This window comes from Triturus cristatus, chromosome 2_1, assembly GCF_964204655.1.
Source record: "Triturus cristatus chromosome 2_1, aTriCri1.1, whole genome shotgun sequence".
Taxonomy (NCBI): Eukaryota; Metazoa; Chordata; class Amphibia; order Caudata; family Salamandridae; genus Triturus; species Triturus cristatus.
This window is the reverse complement of record NC_140581.1, coordinates 800068368-800094522: the sequence shown is the minus strand read 5'-3', so window position 1 is coordinate 800094522 and position 26155 is coordinate 800068368. Positions and strand designations below refer to the sequence as shown.

The 26155-nt window shown below is 42.8% G+C and overlaps 1 protein-coding gene across 3 annotated transcripts in view; it reads left to right on the top strand.

The window, feature by feature from the left end:
- The window catches only part of LOC146865898 (kelch domain-containing protein 10-like), a 603680-nt gene that overhangs the window by 22833 nt on the left and 554692 nt on the right, over positions 1 to 26155 (top strand). For all 3 annotated transcript variants that reach the window (XM_085640780.1, XM_085640782.1, XM_085640781.1), the window contains 2 exons: positions 4334 to 4376; positions 14836 to 14914. In XM_085640780.1, the coding sequence (XP_085496906.1) occupies positions 4334 to 4376; positions 14836 to 14914 (122 nt within the window). The remainder of the gene's footprint in view (positions 1 to 4333; positions 4377 to 14835; positions 14915 to 26155) is intronic.

Here is a 26155-nt window from a genome sequence, read left to right as displayed (position 1 = left end):
CCACAGTAACTCCACCTAGACACTCGGGTAGAGCACTTGCTTGGGGTAAGGGACAAGCCAGCGGGTCACAATCTCCTTCTGCTCTCCTGCCTTTCTTTCCCCACCTGGCTAAATTTTGTGGCTAATATGGTTAGCCAGGGAGGGATTGTTTGGATGCGGCTTCTCTCTTCCAGTTTGGATTGGTCATGGGATGCCTAAGGGAAAGAACCTGTCACTGAGCTGCCTAGGAATTGGTCATTTTGTATCTTCTGCCCTCCTATTCCCCTCCCCTTAAATATGTGACTCTGCCCTATGTCATGAAGAGAACCCTGCTGTGGCAGCGCCCTTCAGGCAAGAGACTGTTGAGCATTTTATGTGATCCCTTCCTCTAAAACAGAGTGCCTGTCCTCTGCATCCATACTGGAAGATGCTGTTTCCTCACCATTACAGTAATGAAAGCCACCCCACCGGTGTGAGTCAGATGTTGTTGTGGTGTCCACCTGATCTTGTAGACATGTGTGAAGTGGCTATACTGCAGCAAGGGATGTTTCACCAGTGCAGCTCCAGTTGTGACGAGAAACATGATGGAACGTGTCAGGTTCCACTGGCTACTGATTTCTCCTGGTCTAAACAATAACTGGCCAGATTGGAGGGCTATGCAGCAGACTCCTTTACAAACAAGACCTTTGCCCTGATGTCACTCTTTGTCTCTCTCTCTCTCTCTATTCCATGGGTAGACGTCTGGATTTGTAGCTGTTTCACAGCATGTATGTTATCATTCTGCCCGAGACACTTGCATGCACTGTTCCTGTGAAGAGGAGCAGGCCACCCACAGACTAGTACATGTATTGGAGCGCTGGTCCATTCAGATGGCTGGAAGGAGTTAGGGCCAAAATGATCAAAAAGATTGTTTGTGAATTTGAAGCACAATTACTTTCTCGGGTTGTTAGTTGGATTGGTCAAAGAGCTGTCAATTTTAGGTTGTTTGGCCCATCCTTGTATGGTCATTGACACCTGTAAATCAGGAAGGTGACCAAACAACACACACCCCTTTGAATGTTGTTGGAAGTCCACCGTGTCAACTTTGGTAGACCTGCACAGACAACATAGGAAGAAAAGGAATCATGATATTGTGCCTTCCTCCCCCTTTGGGTGTCATTATTTTTATAAGCTCAAACTTAACAGTAAACACCTGTGGCATCATATGAAGTGAACAAATATTCCAAGCACCCATGCCCCTTACAGCCGTCTCTACTGATTATACCACAACTGCACTCTTCCAGAATCTGGTAGAGAAAGTGATAGCAGCTGCTCTGGAGTATTACATTTCTATAACAAAGAAGCTATTAGAGTTTTTATGTTCTCTATGGACCTTGAGGGTCTGTAGAGATACATTCCAATCTAGGCTGGACATGACAGGATTGTACAGTGGCAGGTGGACTCTACCAATTCATGGTGCTCCCATTTGGGTGTAATAAAAGTCATCATTTCTTCTCCAAAAATCGTGCTCTGCTGTTGGCATTCCTGTGTGCAAGAGGTATATAGTTTTATCTTTGTATTACTGACCATCCTTTCTTCATCCCGTCATTCTATAATGTCCAGGAAGAAATGTGGATAGTATGCAATCTGCAAAAAGAACAATTGATGGACAGAATGCAGAACAATGTCATACATTCACCTCAGTACAGAGATCTGGGCCTAAATCCATCGCTTTTTTGTTCACCATGCCATTCCACTTTGGACCCAGCCATATGCAAATCAGTCTTGACCCTGCACCCCATTGTGAACAGTCCAGCCCGAACTGCCAGGCCAGGTCCTCCCTGGACTGGAAATAAGCATCCTAGGACCGGTTTCGGGCTTTCAGCCCACATCAGCCAGGATAGCTTGACTCCACTGGCATGGAGAGCACGGGACCCACGTCTGGGCATGCCCGTCCCACTCGGGGTGACAAATGCAAAAAGAACAATTGATGGACAGAATGCAGAACAATGTCATATGTTCACCCCAGTACAGAGATCTGGGCCTAAATCCATCGTTTATTTGCTCACCATGCCATTCCACTTTGGACCCAGCCATATGAAAATCAGTCTTGACCCTGTGCCCCAATGGGAACAGTCCAGCCCGAACTGCCAGGCCAGGTCCTCCCTAGACTGGAAATAAGCATCCTAGGACCGGTTTCGGGCTTTCAGCCCACATCAGCCAGGATAGCTTGACTCCACTGGCATGGAGAGCACGAGACCCACGTCTGGGCATGCCTGTCCCACTCCAGGTGACAAATGCAAAAAGAACAATTGATGGACGGAATGCAGAACAATGTCATACATTCACCCCAGTACAGAGATCTGGGCCTAAATCCATCGTATTTTTTGCTCACCATGCCATTCCACTTTTGACCCAGCCATATGCAAATCAGTCTTGACCCTGCACCCCAATGGGAACAGTCCAGCCCGAAATGCCAGGCCAGGTTCTCCCTGGACTGGAAACAAGCATCCTAGGACCGGTTTCGGGCTTTCAGCCCTCATCAGCCAGGATAGCTTGACTCCAGTGGCATGGAGAGCACGGGTCCCACGTCTGGGCATACCCGTTCCACTCGGGTGACAAATGCAAAAAGAACAATTGATGGACAACATGCAGAACAATGTCATACATTTGCCCCAGTACAGAGATCTGGGCCTAAATCCATAGTATGCAATCTGTCACGCACTCACTGTTAACAGTCCTTGACAGTCTTCTGTGGAACAGTGCTAGGTCCTTCATTGATCGGAGTTCTTCTCTATATATCATTCAGAGCAGAGCCTTCTGGGATTTTGTACATCTTCTTTTGATTAAATGTTGCCCCTATTCTGCATCATCTTGGTTCGTTCCGTGAGTGAATTAGACATTCTACTTTCTTCCTAGATCTATCTTCTATGTTTTCAAGAGGTCCTGGCACTGCTCCCCTCATCCTTTTAGTTTCAAGGGTAATATTGGATTTCCATTTGCATCAGGAGCTTGTCATTCCAGTGTTTCATTCAAGTCCTTAATTTTCTGAAGAGAAGGGGTTTGCATCATCGGTTCGTAATTATTACGTCTGATGTGTCCTCTGGTGTTGGTTCTTTCCTTGACTTAGGTACTGGGAAAAGGAACGTTCCTCTGCCAAGTCGTGCAGATCAGTGCATCTGAATATTGTTCCGTTTAATGAGGAGGTTAAGAGATCCTAGACATTTTGCTAGAGTTACAGCTGTCCTTTGTGTCCAATTCATATGGGAATTCATTGCTTCCTAGGTTTCTTATTACCATAACACTGAGACTTCTATTTAATTTCTTTGATATTCTCAAATTTACTGTATTCTATTTTTGCTAATAAATAATTAGTATTTGGGATTTCCATATTTCTCAATGGGGCCAATTCTCAAAGGCAATCTGAGACAAAAGTTAACTTTACAACTTTTGATATTCACCCAGGTCATTTACGAATTGTATCTTTACGTCCACAGTCAGGCCAGAATCGCTGCACCCATGCCGTACTTTTCGCAACCGGGCAATACTCTCCGGCTGGAGCCGTACTCTCCGACTCAGGCTGGATCAAATCAATCAATGAGCCGGAATACAATTTTTTACGAAAAGAAACATTAGGAATGTGCGATAAATGGTAGAGGAAGTCATGAAAATCAGTTTGGGCAGGGAAAAGGGTGTGGCTGGACACTGCATCATATTCCAGAAAAGTTTGCTTCAGAATGGTTTGCTCCTTTCCATCTTGGTACATGCAGTCCACGTTTTACACTCCCCTCAGTGTGCATGGTACATGCAGTCCACGATTTGCACTCCCCTCAGTGTGTTCACTGAGGGGAGTGCAAATCGTGGACTGCATGTACCATGATGCAAAGGAGCAGACTTTTCTGGGATATAATGTAGTCTCCGGCCATACCCTTTTCCCTGCCAAAACTGTTTTTTAATGACCTCCTCTACCATTTATCACACGTTCCTAATGTTCCTTTTTGTAAAATATTGTATTCCGGCCCATTGATTACACTTCGTCCAGCCAGAGCCGGAGAGTACGGCCCCAGCCAGAGAGTACAGCCCAGGTGCGGAGTTTTCGGCCCGACTGCGGACGTAAAGATACAATTTGTAAATTTCCTCTGTGAATACCAAAAGTTGTAAAGTTAGACTTTTGTCTCAGATTGTCTTTGTAAATCAGGCCCATTGAATGTAAACCAGTACAAAAAACTGTGTGTTCTGCCGAACGTTACCACTTTATAAGGTGATGGAAATGATAAATGATGATGAATTAGATCATTCAAGGCACTGCTGGTTGTATTATATCAACTGATATGTTTTTTTTTAAATTAATTTCTCTCAATTTTTTTCCCACAAGGAGAATGAACTAACACACTTCAACGATTTCTACATGCTGACAAGTGAGCACCTTTTTTATTTACCAAGTTTCCCCGTGATTATACATGAATCGCATTTATTGTACCTTTCACATTACCAAAATATTTTAACAGTGGGATGACTGGCAATTAATTTTCAATACAAACATAAGTGCTATATTGCTATCATCATTTTCTTTTGATGTATTTTTGATGTTGTAAACCAATGGGTCATCTAAAGGTTATATTCTCTTGAAAATTATAGATGGACAGAAATCAGTATCACTGTGCAACAGTATCTGATACCCGAGGAACCATAAAGCCTTGTGCCTTTTCCTGACATTAGCAAGGTACACTCACCATACAGGCTCAGTGTAATTGTGTTTACTACTGCCAGGCCCAGAAAGACCCTCTGAGTTGAATATGAAGAAGCTGACGACTGTTAGGGAGATGTTGGTAGCTGATTCATTGGGTTGGCTGGTAGATGGAGCACAATACAATGAGAAATTAACTTGTAGTGACTTCATCTGAAAGGTGTAATGCCTGTTTGTTTTGTTGCATGTGTCTATCGTTAAACTTTCTCTCTTGTTGTGTTGCGTGTTGCTACTCTGGGCCACCATGCATCAGTACAATTAATATCTAAAATCACTTGCAAAAAGTGTTATTGTATATTACACATTGGTTAGATGGACCTATGCGTGCTATTACCTATGGATAGAGCATCATGAATGGTGATATCTGGAAGAAATGTAGCGGTTCCTGTGATAGGTAGTGCTGCTGGGCGACTGTATGGAGCTCTATCAGTGTACAAACATCATCTGTATGCCAGCGAGACACAGATTACGCCAATTCCTATCATACATACGATTGTGAAGTTATATGTTGTGGTGTGTCATGCACGTACATGCAGTGACATGCAAAGTGTTGTGAGCAGTTCATGCAGTGTTCTGGGGTGTTCGATGAGAATGAGGTTGAGTCAGTATATCAAGTTACTATGTCCTATGTATCAATTTCTTTCTATGTTGACTAAATGTCTGAAAGTGTTGAACAAGGTATTCCATGTCTCACTAGGTCAATGACTTAAGGACCTTCATTCGTACAAAAATACATTGATTCGGCCCAACCGCACCCATGTTTTTGACGTTCAAGCATTTGGACTTGTTCCAGGTTTTCTATACACCCTACCTTCCCTTTTTGTAGACTAGTTGGAAGCATCCAGAGACGTTTTAAGGCAGGGGCATAGTGGGCTCTGGTCCGGGGCCCCCTGATAGAGTGAGCTCTGTTCTGCAGAGAGTCTTGCCCTGATGACCTTGAATATTTTTTCAACCAATTGTTGTAAATAGCGTTTATCTATCATTTATTTTTAATGTGTGAGAGTCTATTACAGACATTTTGCAGACAAAATGTGTTTTTGTTTCATGCAACATCCATATGAAAAGTTTCTTTAAGATCAAAACAGGTCCTCACATATGAGAAGCGGGAGGGTGTCCCAGAGATTATTTGCAGTAATATCAGTGATCTGCTGCTGGGTTACAATATTGATAAGACACGTTAATATCCCTGAATATCAGATGTAAACACATTTAGAATTTGACGAAAGAGGGCATGAAAGAGCTGAAACCAGATAAAAAATCAAAGCTGTTCCGAACAGGGACCCCCAAAAACATGTAGCCCAGGGCCCCAAAAACTCTTTGAAGCATACGCCTTGCTTGTTAGTACGGTTTGTACTGAAATATAAATACAAACAAAACAAATAAAATATGATGAATCTGAACTTTTGCCACAAGAATTTCAGAAGCAATGGAATGGCTGTCAATATCTTTATATTATAGTTAGATGTCTTTGTCAGTGATTGTGAAGGTGGTGTTCATGTTGATATGACAGACGGTAAGTTTTTGTAGGGAGTAATGTGTAATGGCTTAAGCTGGTGGGGTACACTCTTACAGTGTGTTGTAAGTAAGTTAGGTAGGCAGCAGGACACGCCTTCAAGTTACAAGATAGATTTATTAAGATAGCACAGCAGAGCAATACACCTCGCCAGCTGACCAGACCGTCAACTGCCAAGACTGGAAGTTTCACATACCAGTTAGAACACTCATAGGTACTATGGGAGGTTGAGAAGGTAGAATTACAAAGGAGGGACTACTGACACTAAGTAGCCATAATGAAGTAAGCACAAATATACAACACAGTGCTTCTGCTCCTGCTCCTTCTCCTTCTAGTCCTCCTGTTTCCAAGAGCTGTCCCACTCACTCTTTTTTCCTACTCAGGCTGTTTGGTGTGGAGTGGCTGAGATGACGTTTCCTGTAGATACGTTTTTTTTCAAGGTAATACTACCTTGTATAGGTGTGGTCGTATTGTTACCACAAGTTATTAAATGTGACTGTTAATAGTGGTGACTTTTGTTATTTTGCCAATGTGTAACTGACTTCAAATCACATCATGTACTGCATGTTTAAATACTGCAGATGGCATTCTTGCAAATATTTAGGCAAATCTAAAAAAATATACAGCTGTGGTATGTATCTGCGGTTAAACTGAGATTGTATATTCACCACGCTTAAATGAGGGCCATAGTTACGAAAGGGTAATTGGGATATCCATATCTCTGCTATTGAAACTTTCTTCTATCTGCCTCACAAAGTGATGGGATAACTATTTAGAACCTGAATGTAGTCCGTTCCAAATGCTAGAAAGACCATTGCAAAATTGGAATTTATCACATATTTTTTGATCCACCACGCTTGAGAGACTACTGTTAGTTCCCATGTTAATTATAATTTTAATCTTGCACTGCTGACATGCTACACCATCATTTTTATCAACTGAAAATGTGCCAGTGGCATTTTTTGCAATTGGCCAGTGCTAAAAGAACATTTTGTACCAGTCAGTCAGTGCAGCTGTCATTTTGTGCATCATTCGGTAGACGAGGTTTCAACAGTACTGGTATTAATCTTACTGAGAGTGGTGCCAGCTATGCAATTGGGTCGCTGGTGGTAAACTGTGGTGAGGGTACTGAGAATCGAACAAAAAAGAGGGTCCCTGAGTAATCAAATAAGCAGGCAGAGGAGATAGGGGAACAAATACATAAAAAGACTGCCTGAGGGGTTCAGTTGGCGGAGTATCTCACCATACTTACAAGGATGCTTACCAAGTCATCTCGGAGTCCTAGTGTATTGTCTATATTTTCCACAATAAAGTTGATCAGGAATATAGAAAATCATCAATGTCATCATCCAAAGTTTTTAGCAAAAATATAAATTGTTTATTGTTATTGTTACCATATAAATATACAAATATCTATACATATCAACATACTGTAGTAGTAAGCCTCAGCAAGGCCTACCAGTGCAAGGGGTTCGCCCTTCTCTGCACAGAGTGCTCAGACCAATAGGAAGAAGTTGGCACAGAAACTGGAATAGAAAATACAAAGTTTAATAAACCTCATGAGGTGGAACTACATTCACACAGCACCCTTCGGTAATGTATAAAGTAGCACACTGAATCAGAAGGAGCATGGTCCTTTTATACCCACACAGGAGCTCAAAAGAAGGCGGTACAAGTACAGAAGAAGGTTTTAGGTACATATAAGGTCATATAGAAATGCACAGTCGACAAGTAGGAGGAGTTAACAGTTTGCCAATGCTAGTAAACACATCCTGACGGTTACATACTACTAACAGCTGCAAGGACAGCTTCAAACTCAACTGGGCATGTGCGAAGGTGGAAGATGCTAAATATAGTTAGTTTCTAGGCAGATTACAAGAGCAGTCAACACTGAGGGAGGACAGAGCACATGGTGAGCACGTGGCAGCACATGGCAAACAAAATGGCTGCCAGAAATACAAAATGGATTCCACAGAATGGACAAGAAAGCCTCTAAATACAAGATGGCTTCCGCTAATGCTAACCCAATCGCTGCCAATTTACAACAATACAAGGCAATCTAAAAGTCCATACATAACAGAAAAAAGTATACCATACATTTAGGCACCATAGAGTCACCCCAACTGATACTCAGATACGTCACCCCTACCAATCTCACCACATTCATTCAACAGACATACGTCCACAAATCAAAAAACCCACAAACAAGCAAGAGAACAATAATTCAAAGACCAATACTAACAAAATAAAATAGTAAAAAATATATATGACAAAAAGAAAAATAATAATATTCAATTATTTTACATACAAATGTGTAATAAATTGTTTCTTAAAAAATCATTGTTGAAGTCTCAGATATCCTAATAATCAAGTCTTGTTGTCTAGAAATGTGCCGACACGCGTTTCGATGACCTTCTTCAGGGTGCTAGCATAATCTATAGTAGCATACATTTAGGCACCATAGAGTCACCCCAACTGATACTCAGATACGTCACCCCTACCAATCTCACCACATTCATTCAACAGACATACGTCCACAAATCAAAAAACCCACAAACAAGCAAGAGAACAATAATTCAAAGACCAATACTAACAAAATAAAATAGTAAAAAATATATATGACAAAAAGAAAAATAATAATATTCAATTATTTTACATACAAATGTGTAATAAATTGTTTCTTAAAAAATCATTGTTGAAGTCTCAGATATCCTAATAATCAAGTCTTGTTGTCTAGAAATGTGCCGACACGCGTTTCGATGACCTTCTTCAGGGTGCTAGCATAATCTATAGTAGCGTGATAAAGGGTACATCCTGTACAGTATCTAGCTTCTGGCTTTTGGTCCCAAAGGCACTCCGAATACACGGGAGGCTCCCCTATATGTTTATGGATAGGGTGGAACTCTATCCAAAGAGCTATGTCCACCGCTTGAGCAGATATCCTCTATAAGAGAAAGAGCGATCAATCCAGAACCATGGTGCACAGAATGAGGTAGGAGCGGCTACAATACGGCAGCTAATCTTGCGTTGCAGATATACACAAAGGCTGAGTCAGTCTCAATGCCTCTGAGGCGGCAATTAAGTCGTACACCATCTCCCGGGTTTTTGAACAAGAGCGGTGATAGTCTCCTGAGCTGTGGACCGTGGCGTCCACTGCAATCGATTTACTGAGAATATCACGTGCATGATGTGTAAATTGAGACAAGAACCTTTACTAATCTGATACTCCAGTAGTCAGAGATATTGCTAGAAACACAGCAAACATACACTTGAATAAAAACTACAAAAGAAACATAACAAAAATCATACACCTGGGAACTGTTTTTTTTTAACTTCCTTATTTATCATTTTACAGAATTAAAAAGGTAACACCAAAGGTATATACCAGGAGTCTCCAACCTTTTCTATAATAAGTGCTGCTTATGTTCAATGAAAATCATAGCGCGCTACTAATATCATTTGTGTTGTAATAGTGACCACATCAGGCAAAATTACATTAGTGATCACTTCGTCTAAGATTACCAGCAGTGATCACCCCAGTGCATTGAGCGAGGTTGACAGCGGTAATATGAAAAAAGACTTTGTCAATGTGGAATGCTTCTCCATTGGTAAAGCCATAGCTCTTGGTATCACATTAATAATATTTGTAATAAGTATCCGCAATGCCACATGATTTATCACTCAAAAAATCTGGCTTTAAAATACATTTTGGAAATTCAACCATTTTTCACAAAACACTATTGTATGAGTTCTGAAAAATGCACATTTTCATCTCCTCGATTACACATGTTTAATTTTTGTGCACATATAGTCAACTAAGCAAAAGCTTTTAATGTAGTAGGCTGGCCCGCACACACAGAGCTACTTGTTCTTAACTGGAGAGCTACCAGTAGCTAACAAGCTACTCATTGGAGAAGCCTGGTATTTACAAATGCAGCAACACAGCAGTATAATAATCCTGCCGGCTCCAGCATCTCTACTCATAGATGATATACAATACATTTCCTTCAAGAGACCTGAAGACCATTAGCTAACACATGCACTTACCCCTCCTGTAGCGGGCTTGACCCTATCCAGCACTAAGAGTGCATACCCTCCCAAATACCTCCACCACGCTCACGTATCATGGACTATCTCCGGTCATGAATCGCTTAACTGTTTGATCACTTGCCTGTGAAAGGCCATTTTCTGGTTCTGTTTTCAGGAGGTTAATCATTTCCGACCATACTTCCCAGTCTGCCTCAGCTTTCTTGTTCAGCCACAGCTCTCTCATGTGTTGCTCTTCAGCAGTTGCCCACTCTGACATGCCAACTACCCAGACTGAATCCTAGGTGCCCTGGAGGAAAGCCAGCAGCTTTCAACAGCTTCTTTTAGCCAACAGCAACCCTAGTGCTGCAAACCTACCCTTGAGGTTTTGCTGTTGTTTTCCGGTCCTAGGAAGCTTGTTTCCGGTCCAGGGAAGGCATGGCTTGGCAGTTCGGGCTGGACTGTTCCCAAGAGGCACAGGGTCAGACTGATTTGCATATGGCCATGTCTGAACTGGAGTGGCAGAGTGGGCTAAAGAACGGTGATGGATCAAACCCAGATCTGTTGACTGGGTGTGAGTGTTTGATTGGCTCTGATGCTCCGTCCATCACCACCCCCTTTTGTACCGCTTTGTTCGCCATAAGTTGGCAGGGTATGCTCAGATGTGAGTCCCTTGCTCACTTTGCCACTGGATTCAAGCAAGCCTGGCTGAAGACGGCTCAAATGCCAGAAACCGGTCCTAGGAAGCTTGTTTCCGGTCCAGGGAAGGCATGGCTTGGCAGTTCGGGCTGGACTGTTCCCATGAGGCACAGGGTCAGACTGATTTGCATATGGCCATGTCTGAACTGGGGTGGCAGAGTGGGCTAAAGAACGGTGATGGATCAAACCCAGATCTGTTGATTGGGTGTGAGTGTTTGATTGGCTCTGATGCTCCGTCCATCACCACCCCCTTTTGTACCGCTTTGTTCGCCATAAGTTGGCAGGGTATGCTCAGACGTGAGTCCCTTGCTCACTTTGCCACTGGATTCAAGCAAGCCTGGCCGAAGACGGCTGAAATGCCAGAAACCGGTCCTAGGAAGCTTGTTTCCGGTCCAGGGAAGGCATGGCTTGGCAGTTCGGGCTGGACTGTTCCCATGAGGTACAGGGTCAGACTGATTTGCATATGGCCATGTCTGAACTGGGGTGGCAGAGTGGGCTAAAGAACGGTGATGGATCAAACCCAGATCTGTTGACTGGGTGTGAGTGTTTGATTGGCTCTGATGCTCCGTCCATCACCACCCCCTTTTGTACCGCTTTGTTCGCCATAAGTTGGCAGGGTATGCTCAGACGTGAGTCCCTTGCTCACTTTGCCACTGGATTCAAGCAAGCCTGGCTGAAGACGGCTGAAATGCCAGAAACCGGTCCTAGGAAGCTTGTTTCCGGTCCAGGGAAGGCATGGCTTGGCAGTTCGGGCTGGACTGTTCCCATGAGGCACAGGGTCAGACTGATTTGCATATGGCCATGTCTGAACTGGGGTGGCAGAGTGGGCTAAAGAACAGTGATGGATCAAACCCAGATCTGTTGACTGGTTGTGAGTGCTTGATTGGCTCTGATGCTCCGTCCATCACCACCCCCTTTTGTACCGCTTTGTTCGCCATAAGTTGGCAGGGTATGCTCAGATGTGAGTCCCTTGCTCACTTTGCCACTGGATTCAAGCAAGCCTGGCTGAAGACGGCTGAAATGCCAGAAACCGGTCCTAGGAAGCTTGTTTCCGGTCCAGGGAAGGCATGGCTTGGCAGTTCGGGCTGGACTGTTCCCATGAGGTACAGGGTCAGACTGATTTGCATATGGCCATGTCTGAACTGGGGTGGCAGAGTGGGCTAAAGAACGGTGATGGATCAAACCCAGATCTGTTGACTGGGTGTGAGTGTTTGATTGGCTCTGATGCTCCGTCCATCACCACCCCCTTTTGTACCACTTTGTTCGCCATAAGTTGGCAGGGTATGCTCAGACGTGAGTCCCTTGCTCACTTTGCCACTGGATTCAAGCAAGCCTGGCTGAAGACGGCTGAAATGCCGGAAACCGGTCCTAGGAAGCTTGTTTCCGGTCCAGGGAAGGCATGGCTTGGCAGTTCGGGCTGGACTGTTCCCATGAGGCACAGGGTCAGACTGATTTGCATATGGCCATGTCTGAACTGGGGTGGCAGAGTGGGCTAAAGAACGGTGATGGATCAAACCCAGATCTGTTGACTGGGTGTGAGTGTTTGATTGGCTCTGATGCGCCGTCCATCACCACCCCTTTTGTACTGCTTTGTTCGCCATAAGTTGGCAGGGTATGCTCAGACGTAAGTCCCTTGCTCACTTTGCCACTGGATTCGAGCAAGCCTGGCTGAAGTCGGCTGAAATGCCAGAAACCGGTCCTAGGATGCTTGATTCCGGTCCAGGGAAGACATGGCTTAGCAGTTTGGGCTGGACTGTTCCCACGAGGCACAGGGTCAAGACTGATTTGCATATGGCCATGTCTGAACTGGGGTGGCGTGGTGAGCAAAATAACGATGGATTAAACCCAGATCTGTGACTGTGGGTGAATGTTTTGCCAATGTGCAACATTCCGTCCATCATCTTGTGTGTTTTGCTGTTCGCCCTACGTGGGAAGGGTATGCCCAGACGTGGGTCCCGTGCTCACTATGCCACTGGAGTCAAGCTATCCTGGCTGAAGAGTGGTGAAACCCCGAAACCGGTCCTAGGATGCTTGATTCCGGTCCAGGGAAGACATTCCGTCCATCATCTTGTGTGTTTTGCTGTTCGCCCTACGTGGGAAGGGTATGCCCTGACGTGGGTCCCGTGGTCACTATGCCACTGGAGTCAAGCTATCCTGGCTGAAGAGTGGTGAAACCCCGAATCCGGTCCTAGGATGCTTGATTCCGGTCCAGGGAAGACATTCCGTCCATCATCTTGTGTGTTTTGCTGTTAACTTTAGTTAACCATTTCCAAGCAATTATGGAATTTAGAAGCAGGTGTCAGAACTTCCTTTATGATTCATAAGACATAAAATGCACCACAGAGAAGGCCTACTCTAAGTCTAAAAGGGATAGATGGACATTGAGAATGTACAGCACATATTCAGCTACTCCAGCCAGCACATATTGGGAAAACATGAAAACATTTAGAGGTGATGAGGAATGTTTTATTGTTCCCCTATTCTTGGACATTTAGGGATTAAAGGACAACTGGATGAGTTATTGATTGGGGAGCAGAAGTGTTTATTTGTTACCATTCAACGACAGCAGTGGGAAGAAAAATGAATGGACTAAGGTGCAGCTTCAGCTTTCTCATAACATTTGAACACCAGGACAGCGGCCTATCCAAGAACTCCATTCTTCATCTGTGGACTGGAGCTGCATTCTACTGAAATATGTGTTTAAGATGAATTACTTGATTCCTTGATTGACAACGGATAGGTTTAGAGTGAAGTGTTGGTTATGGTTTTTGAGGTTGACACGATTGGAGGAGATTATGGTTAGAGACGCTCTGAGGTGAATATGGAATCGGTGGATTGTAAGCTACGAGATATGACCTGACACCAGCTACTGAAGAAGCCATGTGTTGCTTTCTCTTTCTGACGATAACATTTTCTTGGGTAAGAGATTACAGATCACTTCTTCTGCCGCATTACATTCCTGGACGCGCCCTGAGTTTAGCCCGGGCCCTGCAATGCTGCGTTCCTAGGGTTAAGAAAGTGCACATGGGAAGCTGCTCCTTTCGTCTGTTACCTCCAAAGCTGTGAAACCCCTGCCCCAGGTAGCCAGGCTGGTGTAACCTGATGTTGTTATAATGCACCCTCCCCATGGTTCCTCAGTTCCCTGCTCCTCAGCCAATGTATATGCTATATAATGAAATGTTAATGATTGCCTGAGTTGTAAGAGTGTCAGTTGAAGAGAGTGGGCTCAGCAGTGAGGATGCTGCTCCTGGTGGGGCATTTTACCGTCTAACTTATAACCTGTGACGTAACTACAGCTTCTTCAATAAACCTATAACTTATATTCTACGTGACCTGAAGCCTACTTACAGGAAGGTATCTTGATTGTAACACAGGCATTTCTCAAGTCATAAGTCTTTTAGAAGAGCTTTAAAGACTCTCCTGTTCTGCTAGTTTAATGTATCTCCCAGAGAGATAGATGGGCTCTTTTTCTAATGTTTTTTGTTTTATCAGTTTTTCTTTTGTATTTCTTCCATGTTTTCCCTATTACTGCTTTTTATGGCCAGGTCTCCCCTATTCTCAATGTCATGGAGCCATAGTAGGAAGCAAATGATCAAAATGACAGATTCACTTGGGGTTTTTAGAGTGAATTCTAAAGGGGTTTGTTTGCCTGCTGTGTATACAAAGCTAACTCACGAAAGAGAGGAAAACACCTTCAATAAGAGAGTGCAAGTGTTTTTCGAAAGATAAAGGACGGTAAACCGCATTCTTGCACTGAAAACCACGCCCGTGTGTGCATGTGAATTGAGTGTCACGCACTCGTCACCTTTATTCAGTGATTGACAGAAATGCATGATTTTATGCTTTAAGTGTTAGTAATAATTGATTGCTCTGCTTGTTTGATCTTAAACAGTTACCCCAGGCGATTTGACATGGGAAATGATACCTCAGACTGGACACATTCCGTGTGCGAGAGGAGGGCATAACCTTTGGTAAGTGTGAGCACTTATTAGCAATGGAGACGCTTCCTCAGCCTCGAGCTGCAGTATTTTACTGTGAGGTAGGGGCATGCAGGTGCAACGTGGCATAGGATCAGATATCTTCACGCATTTGAAAACTTCGTTTGCTAAAAATGAAATCGTATGACGCTATCAGGGAGAGTACCCGCGTGAATTGAGACACAAGAAACCAGCCCGCTGCTGGAAACATACATTTCCTCATGCTTAGTTTGAAAGTGAAGATTCTTGGGTCACTGGCATTCAAATTTTTTCGTGTTGCATTGTATAAATTCATACACAGGACTGCAACTTAAAATTCGGCCTTAAATAGGAAAGGAGAAACTCCAGTTGTGGCAGATGCTTTTCGGTTTCTAATTATTTCCAAACCAAAACACATTCCGAAATGGTATGGACATTTTAATGACATGCGCGTATCCCTCTGTTAAAGTAAAAATATATCTCTGTGCCAAGGTAAAACAATTCACTTTGACGCAATGTTTTGCGTCGTTGTCACGAGCAATTACCAGCACTTAGCCAGGGTCGATTTGTTCACATTAACATCCAGGAAGTTTTATTGTTACATTTTCCAATTTGTTCGAGGGGGTATGTTCAGGAAAGGTTATCAATCAGAAGAAATGAGGCTAAAGTTGGAATTCATACTACAAACAGTATTTTCAGCCCATACTACTTTAAGCAGATTGTTTGAAACAGTACACAGGCAACAGGTGTTAAAAAAAATCATTGATCATAAAAGCAATCCTGAAGAAAGTTGCCCATAGAGGTCCTTTGTCTTTATCTCCCCTTCACTACTTATGGTGGGCATCTGCAGACCACACCTGTGCCTTGATGCCCCCAATTGAATTGTGGTTCTCGTATAAGACCAGACCCCTGTCAGTCTGGAAATCATTGAAAAGGGTCTGAAGAGCTGAGGGTGACTTGTGTGGTGACTCCTGTTAGGGCTTGTTAGCGCTAGGAATGAGCTTAGCCCAGAGACAAGGCATCTGAATATCACTGTTCAGGTGCAAATTGTAGATTTTCAGACACTCTATCTGGGACCTTCTACCCATATCCATACTGATTCCGTTTAATGCATACACCGTGAATACAACAAACAAGGAAACCTAAAAATGAGCACAGTCCTTTGCTATTTCTATTATTTCTGCATTCAACATTCCTTTGTTGTCCATGACTTCATCAGTGAAACTATCTTGAACCTGTTTATCATCAAGAGACCTGGTACACAGATATCTTTTCCATAGCATTTCTCTCTTAGTTCCCCATAGTTGCATCCATACTCTTACTGACAGACATTTGAGGTGAGGCAGTGTGGCTATGAATGGCACAAAAACAACATCGCCACATCCCACTTCTAGATATCCCTAGCAACAGCTACACCACATCCCATTTAGTCCCACCAAAGCATTCCAGGTGCTCTTCTGCACACTACTTTCAGAATTCTTCTTCCCCAACCACCTCTAAGTAGCTAGGAACTTAAGCTTCTTGTTATAGGGCAGCTCAATTCATTCCTACAAAGAAACCCTGTGCTTAGGTGACAGCCTTAATTTAAAAGTCTTATCCAAAAGCAGCTCCCAGATCAAATGCCCCTGCCTCTACAGCACCCTCCAATATGGAAGCAAGTCAAGTGCTCCCCCCCCCCCCCCAACGAGTTATATGGTCAAACCACAAAACTTTGTCCCTCTCCATCATGCACCCCTTCCCTAACAAGATCAACAAGTCACAAAACAAACTCTACCACTTCTGATCAAAGAATGTATCGACCATAAAACATTCAAAGGCAAGCTAGCAGACAATCCTTCCCAAGTCAACCTCAACATGCCCTGATCCCTGTGCGACACACTCAGGCCGTCAATCATTCAGAATATCTGCCGTCCCTTTCTGAAAGTCAAAAGCAAACCACAACAGAACCCCTGGATCTTGGTCTCCATCAGTTGGCTCAGGAAATAGTGTTACTAACTGTAGTTGGCTTGGCATCAAACACCCATCTCCAATGCAGCATTTGACTTCAAATAGTCAATAACAACATACCAGAACACTATATTTTACGCAAAAAACACTGCTTCTCAGGAAGAGTTTTGGCAGCCAGTAACAGCCTCTGTAAACTGTTCAAAGTGGTGAGCAATAGCATTGCTCTCCAATACAGTATTGCCACAACCCCTTAGAAACAGTGTGAAATTCCAATCTCCTTTTTCATAGAAAAAGTCCAGAAAATTAGGATAGCCATAGATCTCATATCACAAAGTCATTAAAACAAGGGGTCCTAGGGAAAATGTTTAAAGACCAAACAGATTTTAGTCCCCGAACTTAGCCTCAACAAAAACAAGAAAAACTGTTGGTCTGAAATAATAATGAACTCTAACAACAACTGATCAAACTGAATTAGTTAGGGGAATCCTTATAAAAAGGATAGAATCCCATCACCCACCGGAGTGGCATGCTTCATCATTTGGGATTCCACTGGGTTGCAAACCCTAGTTCATCTGAGCGCTACAACCTTCTCAACTATAGAGGGGAGCTAACAGATGTTTCAGGGAGTCGCATAAGATGGAAACTGCAATAGTCCTTAGATGAGTTGCCTTAGATTTTTGTTTTGGGGTGATGGTTGCAGTGCATTTGACTATAGTGTGTGTGAAGAAAGTGATTTTAAAATTGGCTACCAGGATACTCAAATTTTAATAGGCGCTATCCTAGTGTCAAACCTAAAACCAGTGCGTGTACAGTTTTAAACAAATAACTGTACAAAGTCCACAAGGATGGCAGGTCTACATGTTTCAGCCTGAGGATACTATGATCCTGGCTTTCATCAGGACCTTAAGAAAGAAAACGCTACTGCAAATAGTGTGCTATATGTGCAAAACAGGTAAGATCACAAACAAAAATGGTTGGTTCAATACAACCTGTATACTCCTGTGCGTATAAAGTAGGGTTGACTGTCACAGGAATGTTGGATGCAATCCTAAAAAAGAAAAAAATATAAAAGTCCTCCTAAAAACCGTTCAATATACTGTTGTTGTTAGAGAAACTTAATATAGGCAATGCTATGATGATGTCTGATATTTCGTCAATGTATCATTTACCCACTGGTGTAAATCATCAGCCACATTTTTAAACAAGTTATTGCACTTACCCGGCTTTTTGCAGGTGTGCTCCTCACCTCCCCTGGCATCCGCTCAGGAAGTGAGGCACCGCTCTGTATTAAGGTACAAACATAAAACCACCTTTAAAGTAAAAAATACTCTGAAAACTGGCTACCTTGTGATATTAAAATTCTTGCCATGCAATATGATGATCACAGCCTAATCACAGGGAGCACCTATGTGCAATGTAAAATCATCGAAGTCCCAATCTGGGGCTAAGAAATACTGTTCTTAGTTCACACTCTGTGCTACATGAGAAAACGTCTTCATGCAACCCGGGATGTGTTTTACTGATAAGAAGTATACATCTGGAATCCACTCAGCAGATAAACCAACTAATCATGAGTTGTTACATAGAATAATTTCTTGAAATTATGCATCTTTTTCTTTGTCAAACCCAAGCCGTACAAAACACTATTCGTAGGGTAATGCATAGATCTTAAACTGTGTTCAGTACGATGGGGCCTGCTTCTTGCATTGGATTAGTATGGGGGAATGTCGGGAAAGTCTATTGAGCAGTATTTCCTACGTGCAGAATAGTGCAGTATAGTGTTTAATACCGATGAGGTTGTAATGGTGAATCGTCTCCGGTAGTGCAAGTGGATCTAACATTACATATGCGGAAATGTCACTTTGGGAAAGTGGGCATTTCGATGATAATAGCTCTGTGTGCCTGACTCCAATTCACATCTGGGTGCAGTGGGGACAGCTACATTTGTGTATTCCTGATAGAAGGCCATAAACTAGGGCCTCAAGGGAAACTGCAGACCTCTTACTCTGAGAAGCCTTTCTGGGACGATTACGTGGGGGTGGAATTGCCACCTGCATTCCTAGGGGCAGGGTTTTGGCCTCACTAAATATAGTGATCAAACCTCCCAGGTTAGGATGGTAGACAGGACAAAACGTAGAGAGGGCCTGTGCATTTCAAAGGTGGACTTTTGAACTGATCTTATCTGCAAATGCCATTGTGGGAATAACTACTGGGGCTCTGGCCTCCAAAAGTCGAGGCGCTTTTAGATTTGGAACCATACTATGCTGGTTCGATGCTGGGACATCAACAAGAGGAATCATTAGGTCAAGAGGGACTTCACCTGGATTATCCGCAGACTTGTGGTGGTCTGGAGCTTTTCATGCTCCAGGAAGAAAACTATTACTTGGTGGAAGTTGCCTGGACGTTGCTGGCCTGCAGTTGAGTGCCAACTGTCATGGCCTGGTTCCCTAAGTACTCTCTAGCGGCCAGTTGGTGTCTTGCTGTTTTTTTCTTCAGAGCACCTGGGCAAGACTTCAAAATACCTGGGCACAATGTGAACTCTCTTCAAAATAGGACTCTACACACTTTAGAATACCAAAATAGAACATGAACAAAGCTCAACACTCATTTGCAAAGTAAAAGGGAAATATTTATTGCAGCAAGTTCCCATATATCAAATGGCAATAATATATATGTAAAATAAATGCATGTAATTAATGTATATACACAAGAATAAGTAATTAAAACTTGGAATACTTCACCCTCTGTCTGTTTGGCATCATCCTCGCCAGCACCACTGGACGGAGATCTCAACCGGGTACATAAAGAAGGCCCTGTGTAGTGCGTCTGCTCTGCAGGAGAGTTGTGTCAAAGCACCAAGAGGTTTCCGTCTTTATACTTTTTATTAACATGGAGAGAGACTTCTAGAATTTCCCACTCCCTTCATCTGCGCTGTAGGTGCTGGCTACACTCTGCATCGAGGTCACTCAACAGAGCTAGTCAGACTCCGATGAGAGTTCTCAGGCAGCATTCTTCACATTCTCATTCCTTGGACACTGTACGCATACCACACCTTATGTTGTAGCAACTTATCTCTCTCACTTGGTGAAGTGAGAAACATAAGCAACCTGTGCACACAAGTAACCTGGGTCTGCCTGCATTCATAGCTGAAAGGCATGGTCAGACAGAAACAAGATGAAACTGTGCTCATAAAATGTAGTTGTAGTAAAATTGAGTCAATGGTCAATATATGATCTCTCAATGAATAACTGCTTGTAGCATTACAGTTGGCTGGCCTCCTGTCCACAAGATCCCAGGGACACAAAGGATCTCCCTGTTTCCACGATATCATAAGGGCCACTCAGGGTGTGACGGAAACGGGTGGACGTGATCCTCGATTGGGACAATGAGCGTTCTGACATATACCATCATCACACTGTGCAGAGGAGTGTGCTCTTAAAGATCAGTAGCCAGGTGAGGTGCCAGGACGTGAGGAGTTCAAGGAGTGCAGGGGAAGCTTGCAAAGTCCAAGGGACCTGTGCTTACAACCAAGGGACCTGTGCCAGCTTACACTCCGGAACATGTGGTGTACGAGGGGTTTTGGAGGACCTGAGCTGAGACTGTCCTTGACCTCTAGATCGGGAGGATTACAGTGCCTGACAATGCAGCCTCTGTCCGAGGTTGCTGTCTCTCTCTCCCTGGACCCAAACCACATGGTACTTTGTTGTGGAAAACATCGTGATGGGGCCCGAGGGGATACGTTGTGCCATGCGGGCACCTGTGGCTGGCTGTCAGTAGCAGCGGAAGCTCATGCTACCACCTGAGAGATTTGGAAGCATGCCTGCTTCCTGGGCCCCAACCTTTTGTAAGCGGGGGTATAGCAATCCTGCACTTGTGCAGGTGCCACTGGGCACCTAGAGGTTTAATCCAGATGGAAGAAAATAAGTAACTGCTTCTTTACATTTTAGGTGGTTCCGACAATCTAATCAACGTGACACCAACAGGGCTAACATGTATCATTGGCTTTTGTAGTTGAGTTACTGAGGGGCTGGGTCACAAGGCATAGTCAAAGACCTGTGATTGCATGACCATTGTTACTGGAGGTATGCGATATTGGGGAATGTTGTGTCGGATTAATGCCTCTGAATCACTCTTTGACTATTATTGATTAATCGAATGCAAACTTGCTTCTCCCAAAAATCTTTGCTATCCAATCCCACATGTTCAGGATAATTATAGAGTACATCGGTAAAGATATGGTTGAATGCAGATAACAACACAGGAAAGTGCAAGAGCTTCTTGAATGTCTATTCTCCTGGCCCCATGCAACCTGAAGCTGTAGCCACAGTGCTTTGTCTCCATCATTTGGTACATGTGTCCTAAAAAGTGATAACATAGCAGAACTAAATGATATGGAATATCTTAATTTTTAATAGCACATTCTCATTTATGGTCCTAGAGGATATATGTTTTTTCATGCTGATAGATCAGGATGCAGGTGCTGTTGTTGCTTGTTATCTGTACAGTGAGGAATTATGCAGTGCGTGCACTGGGAGTAAACTTGCCTTGTCAGGTTGAATATATAGATGCATGCATAGCTGGAGCATGAGTGGATACAAAGTGATATCAGTGGGAACAATTTTAGGTCATGTGTGAGGCTATAAGGTGCCTCTTGTAATTGTGTACAAAGATGCTGCAATTAAGAGAGCTAGTGTCTAATAAAATGTAAGTTACATAGAAGCTTCAGCTCATAGCTTAATAAAGTTGTCACATAATTCTAAGTGTAACTTGGATACATCCAGTTAGGATAAATCTTAGAGTTTATGTGGTGTGTGTTCAGTCCCTTGTAGCCAATGGTGAGCTGTAGACCAAAAAGGCAGGGTTCCTGAAACTCCAATCCCACCTTTGGTGTTTAACTGTTCAGAAAGCAGAATGAAATGGACAGTGGCCATAAACGCTAGCTATGTAACAGGCTAATGAGCTTGGCAGCTGTTTCAGCCTTATTCCACCATCCAGGTGAATGAACTGCTTCGTTCCCACACCCTGCTGTTGGATAACATCAGATAGAAGAAGTCTAGGCCCCTTTACCAATATTCATGCTCTATGTTTTTTGAGTGTGACAGGCGTTGGATTTGATGTCTAGGCATGTTATGAAAGGGATTATTAGAGTGGTGAATGTGGCAAGCTTGGTAGATATAAGCATAGCTTGATCTTTCAATCTGTGCACCGGAAAGTTGTTTCATGGTCCCATTTTTATTCCAGTTTAAGTTACAAGAGTCAACTTCCTCCTCTCCCTTCTTTTTTGTCTCTCTGGGTCTTCAACCTCCTATAAGATAATTTTTAGTGATGATGTTTGTTTATAGCTATGAGTTGTACTGACTCATGTCCATGGTTGTATACGCTGCATCAAACCTATTCAAATTAGGAAAGGCAGTCAGCAATCCTAAACTTTACCTAGTTTCTAAGTGGTGTCAGGTCAATGCCCAGAGTGTTATAAGTCTGGTGTTTCCTAGTATTTTAGAGCTACAACACTCTCATAACTGAAATAAATTATAGATAGGTCTGAAGACATCAGGTGATAGAATCTTTGTTTACTCTGTCCATTATGAATGTGATGTAATTAAGGTGGTGGAAGAGCCAGGATTTGATGACACATAAGAAAGCAAAGTAGTATGTTAGCTTCCAAATATGCACTTGGAATGAAACATGCAGCCTTATTAAAAGTAGTGAGAATGCCAAAGTAGCAAAGCAACGTTTTTTGAAGATAAGGCAATCAACTTGCAACTTATTTCAGGGGCTTTGCTTTCCAAGCCTTGATACTCTGAATGTATTCTGCAGAAAGTAAGGGACACTGTTATGGCTCTGTTAATTATGGCTCTTATAGAGAGACTCTATCATTTATTTCAGTTTCTAAATGTCATAACTCACTGCTAAGATGCAGCAATAGTTGATTACAAAACTCATTACTCACTGTTTCTACGTCACAAAGATCTTCTAGGTTAATAAGAAAGTGCTCTCTGTTAGCACAGCTCTGCTTGTCTGCTTTGAATGAAAGCAGAAGGCACAGCCACAGACAGGGAAAAGAAATCAGGGAAGGTGGTGGTAGTTGGTGATGGATTGCATGTAAGGTGTTTTTTTAAAACATTTGGGACAGGGAGAAGAGGTGGTGTTATGTACGGCTCTGCCACTAACCCTCTGCCCCTACGTAGCAGTTGAAAGCACAGGAAAATGATTTTGAAGGACATACATGACAAAACATTTTAAATGGGTAAAAAGGGAATTACGGAGATGTATTTCTCCTCGAGGGTCTAAGTGACATCATAGACAATTCGAGCTTCACTCTCTTTGTGCATTTGATGTCACTCAGAACCCCTTGGTGAAAAACATGCCCATAATTCACTGTTACCCATCTAAAATTCTGTTTATGGGTAATACACTCTTTGAATGAGATCCATCTTTCATGTGAGATGCAGTGTAAGTCTTGCAGTGCTGGTGAGATTTGATGGCATGGAAATCAAATTAATTTAACCATGTTAACCCGTCACTTACAAAGTGGGCACTATGTTCTTCTTCAGGCGACTTAATCTTTGACACAGTTTTAGAATGGAGCATAAATCGAAAATATCTTAACAAACATCTTCACTACCGCTGATTAGTTCAGTCAACGATGACAGTTTAGGAACGGTTTAAAATCTTTATTTCTCGTTAAGAGATTCGTAGATGTTTCCTCAAATGTATTCAATGAGTTAGTCAGATAAATCCATTTGCATACATATGAATTAAAAATGGTATGGTTAAAGTCAAAATAATGCAGCAGATGACAAGCATGTTCCATAAAGTAATTTAGTGCCTATTCTATGTTGATCAGATTAGAATTTTGGAAGCGCCCATGAAGAGTTCTTGAAAAGAGTGAGATCAGTGGAACATTGTAAGAAATCGAACTCCCCATAAAGAACAGTTCAAGAAGACTGAGCCGAGCCTACGTATGTGAACAACAGGTGCGGCGGTAGCTGCACCCATAAAGGCATGAGAAGAGAAATAAATCAGAAAAGGTACCTGCTGAAATGGCCTGCAACAAAAAGCTGTTAGCAGTAGCTTACAGCAATTCTCTCAGTAGTAAGACCAATTCTAAAAGAAAGTCAAAAGAGACTTCGCTCAAAAGAGTGTTCAGCCTAACTAGGAAACATGCACTATTATATAGCACTAAAAACATGTATCAATTCATTTTGGTGTTAGATCATCTTGAGCCAATGAAGAGAAATCATCCATTGGTCTGCAGCTTTTTCCTTCGTTTCCCACGAGAAGCACACAATGTTTACAGGGTACTACTTAAAAGTATTAGTTAGTTACTAGACATTGATGAAAAATTTTCCTTTGGTTCCCATGGGAAATGTTAGCAATGCCTAACTATTAGCTATTCAGTGTTCCACTATTTAATAATGAAATACTTTAAAGACAGAAACATTTGTTTTGCAACGCCCTGGTTAAATTATGGGTTTCATGTCTCTGTGTGAGCATTATTGATTTAATAATGGGCCCCCATCTTGGTTAGCATACTAGTGTTTCTCCCTTATGCTATAAATGTGCACGCTGACGCGACCGAGCAGCGCTGCTTGAATTTGAGCACAGAGCTATGTTATAGCTCCGGGGGGTAGCAGGATTTTTAACAATTGCATATTCTGTTGATTTTACTTACTGGTTTGCTGATCTTCCTTAGCCTTGTATGCTTGGCTGGATCACGCAAGTTAGAACAGGGCTGCTATCTTAGTTAGCGTACTATTGTTTCTTCCTTATGCTATAAATGTGTATGCTGACACAACCGTGCAGCGCTGCTTGAATTTGAGCACAGAGCTGTGCTATAGCTCAGGGGGTAGCAGGATTTCTATTGAATATTCCGTTGTTTTTACTTACAGGTTAGCTTATCTTCCTTAGCCTTGTACGCTTGGCCGGTTCCCGCAAGTCAGAGCGGGCCGCCATCTTAGTTAGCGTACCAGTGTTTCGCCCTTATGCTATAAATGTGCAAGCTGATGCGGCCACGCACCCGATGCACAGAGCGGGTGTGCCCGTGCGTGCCATTGGTGCACCAAAGGCAAGCCCATCTGCTCCCATCTGTGGTCGGAATGCGCCATGTGCCAGAACCCCTGCTCAAATTACGAATTTAACCTATACAAGATAGGCTTTAATGAATATTAGACACATAAGTAAGCAAACTAAGTGTACACTGATGAATACGCAGGTTAACACTACCAAATGATGCTGCTCCACGTGCAACTATATATATATATATCAATCAGATGGATGCCTCAATCCATCACAATAGGGACATTAACTCTCAGCGTTCCGTAAATGATGAATCATTGGTTTCCACACTTACATGCGTGTTACTAAATACTAGGCAATTCCCCAAACACAAATGTGAATTTGCTGAATTTATGGATCATTATAAACCTGATTTAATTTTTCTGACAGAAACTTGAACCAACAGCTCCTCTGAACCAGACCTAACAATTGCTATCCCAGAAGGGTAAGAGCTTTTTCGAGCTGACAGTTTTTCCTCAGTTAGCGGAAGAAGCTATTATGTTTTTATTTTAAATTTAACAACAAGGTAGCTTTTAATGGGGCACTAATTTACCGACCACCTGGTCCAAGGAATAGATTAATTTCCTCTGTACAGACCTTCTTAGAATCCTGTATGGAATTCCCTAACTTTACTGTGTTGGGTGATCTTAATTACCATCTGGAGTCCAAGGATAGCAGAGATTCCAGCAACGAATGATTGTTATGAGAGCTCTGACCTAGGCCAGATTGTCACCGAGCCAAACCACACAGGTAATCATACTTTCTATGGCACTTTTACCAATAATCCTTGGATCTCTTTCAAAAGAGTCCTACCTCTGACATGGACATATCATAGTGCAGTGTTTTTTGAGCTAACCATCCCAGGGGAGACCACCAAAGCACTGCTCAGGGAGAATATGGTCCCAATACGCCCTTGGTGAATGATAAATGCACTTGATTTAGATACAGCCTTACACTCCCATACACCATGCCTAGACACAGACTCTGATTCGGCAGCCCTGAATTTTGCAGGCTGGATGATTTCAGCAGTCACCAAGCTTGCTCCTGAATAATATATACGAAATTGCAGGAATCAACCATCAGCTCCGTGGTATACGGCAGAGCTAAATGATCTAAAAAAGAAGTGTAGGGTGCAATAACGAAGATGGGGAAAAGATTACTCCTTTGAGGAAAAAAATATCTACAAAAGAATTATTGAAAAATATAAAAAGGCAATCGCTTTTTGCAAAATCGCACTTTTTTACCCAAAAA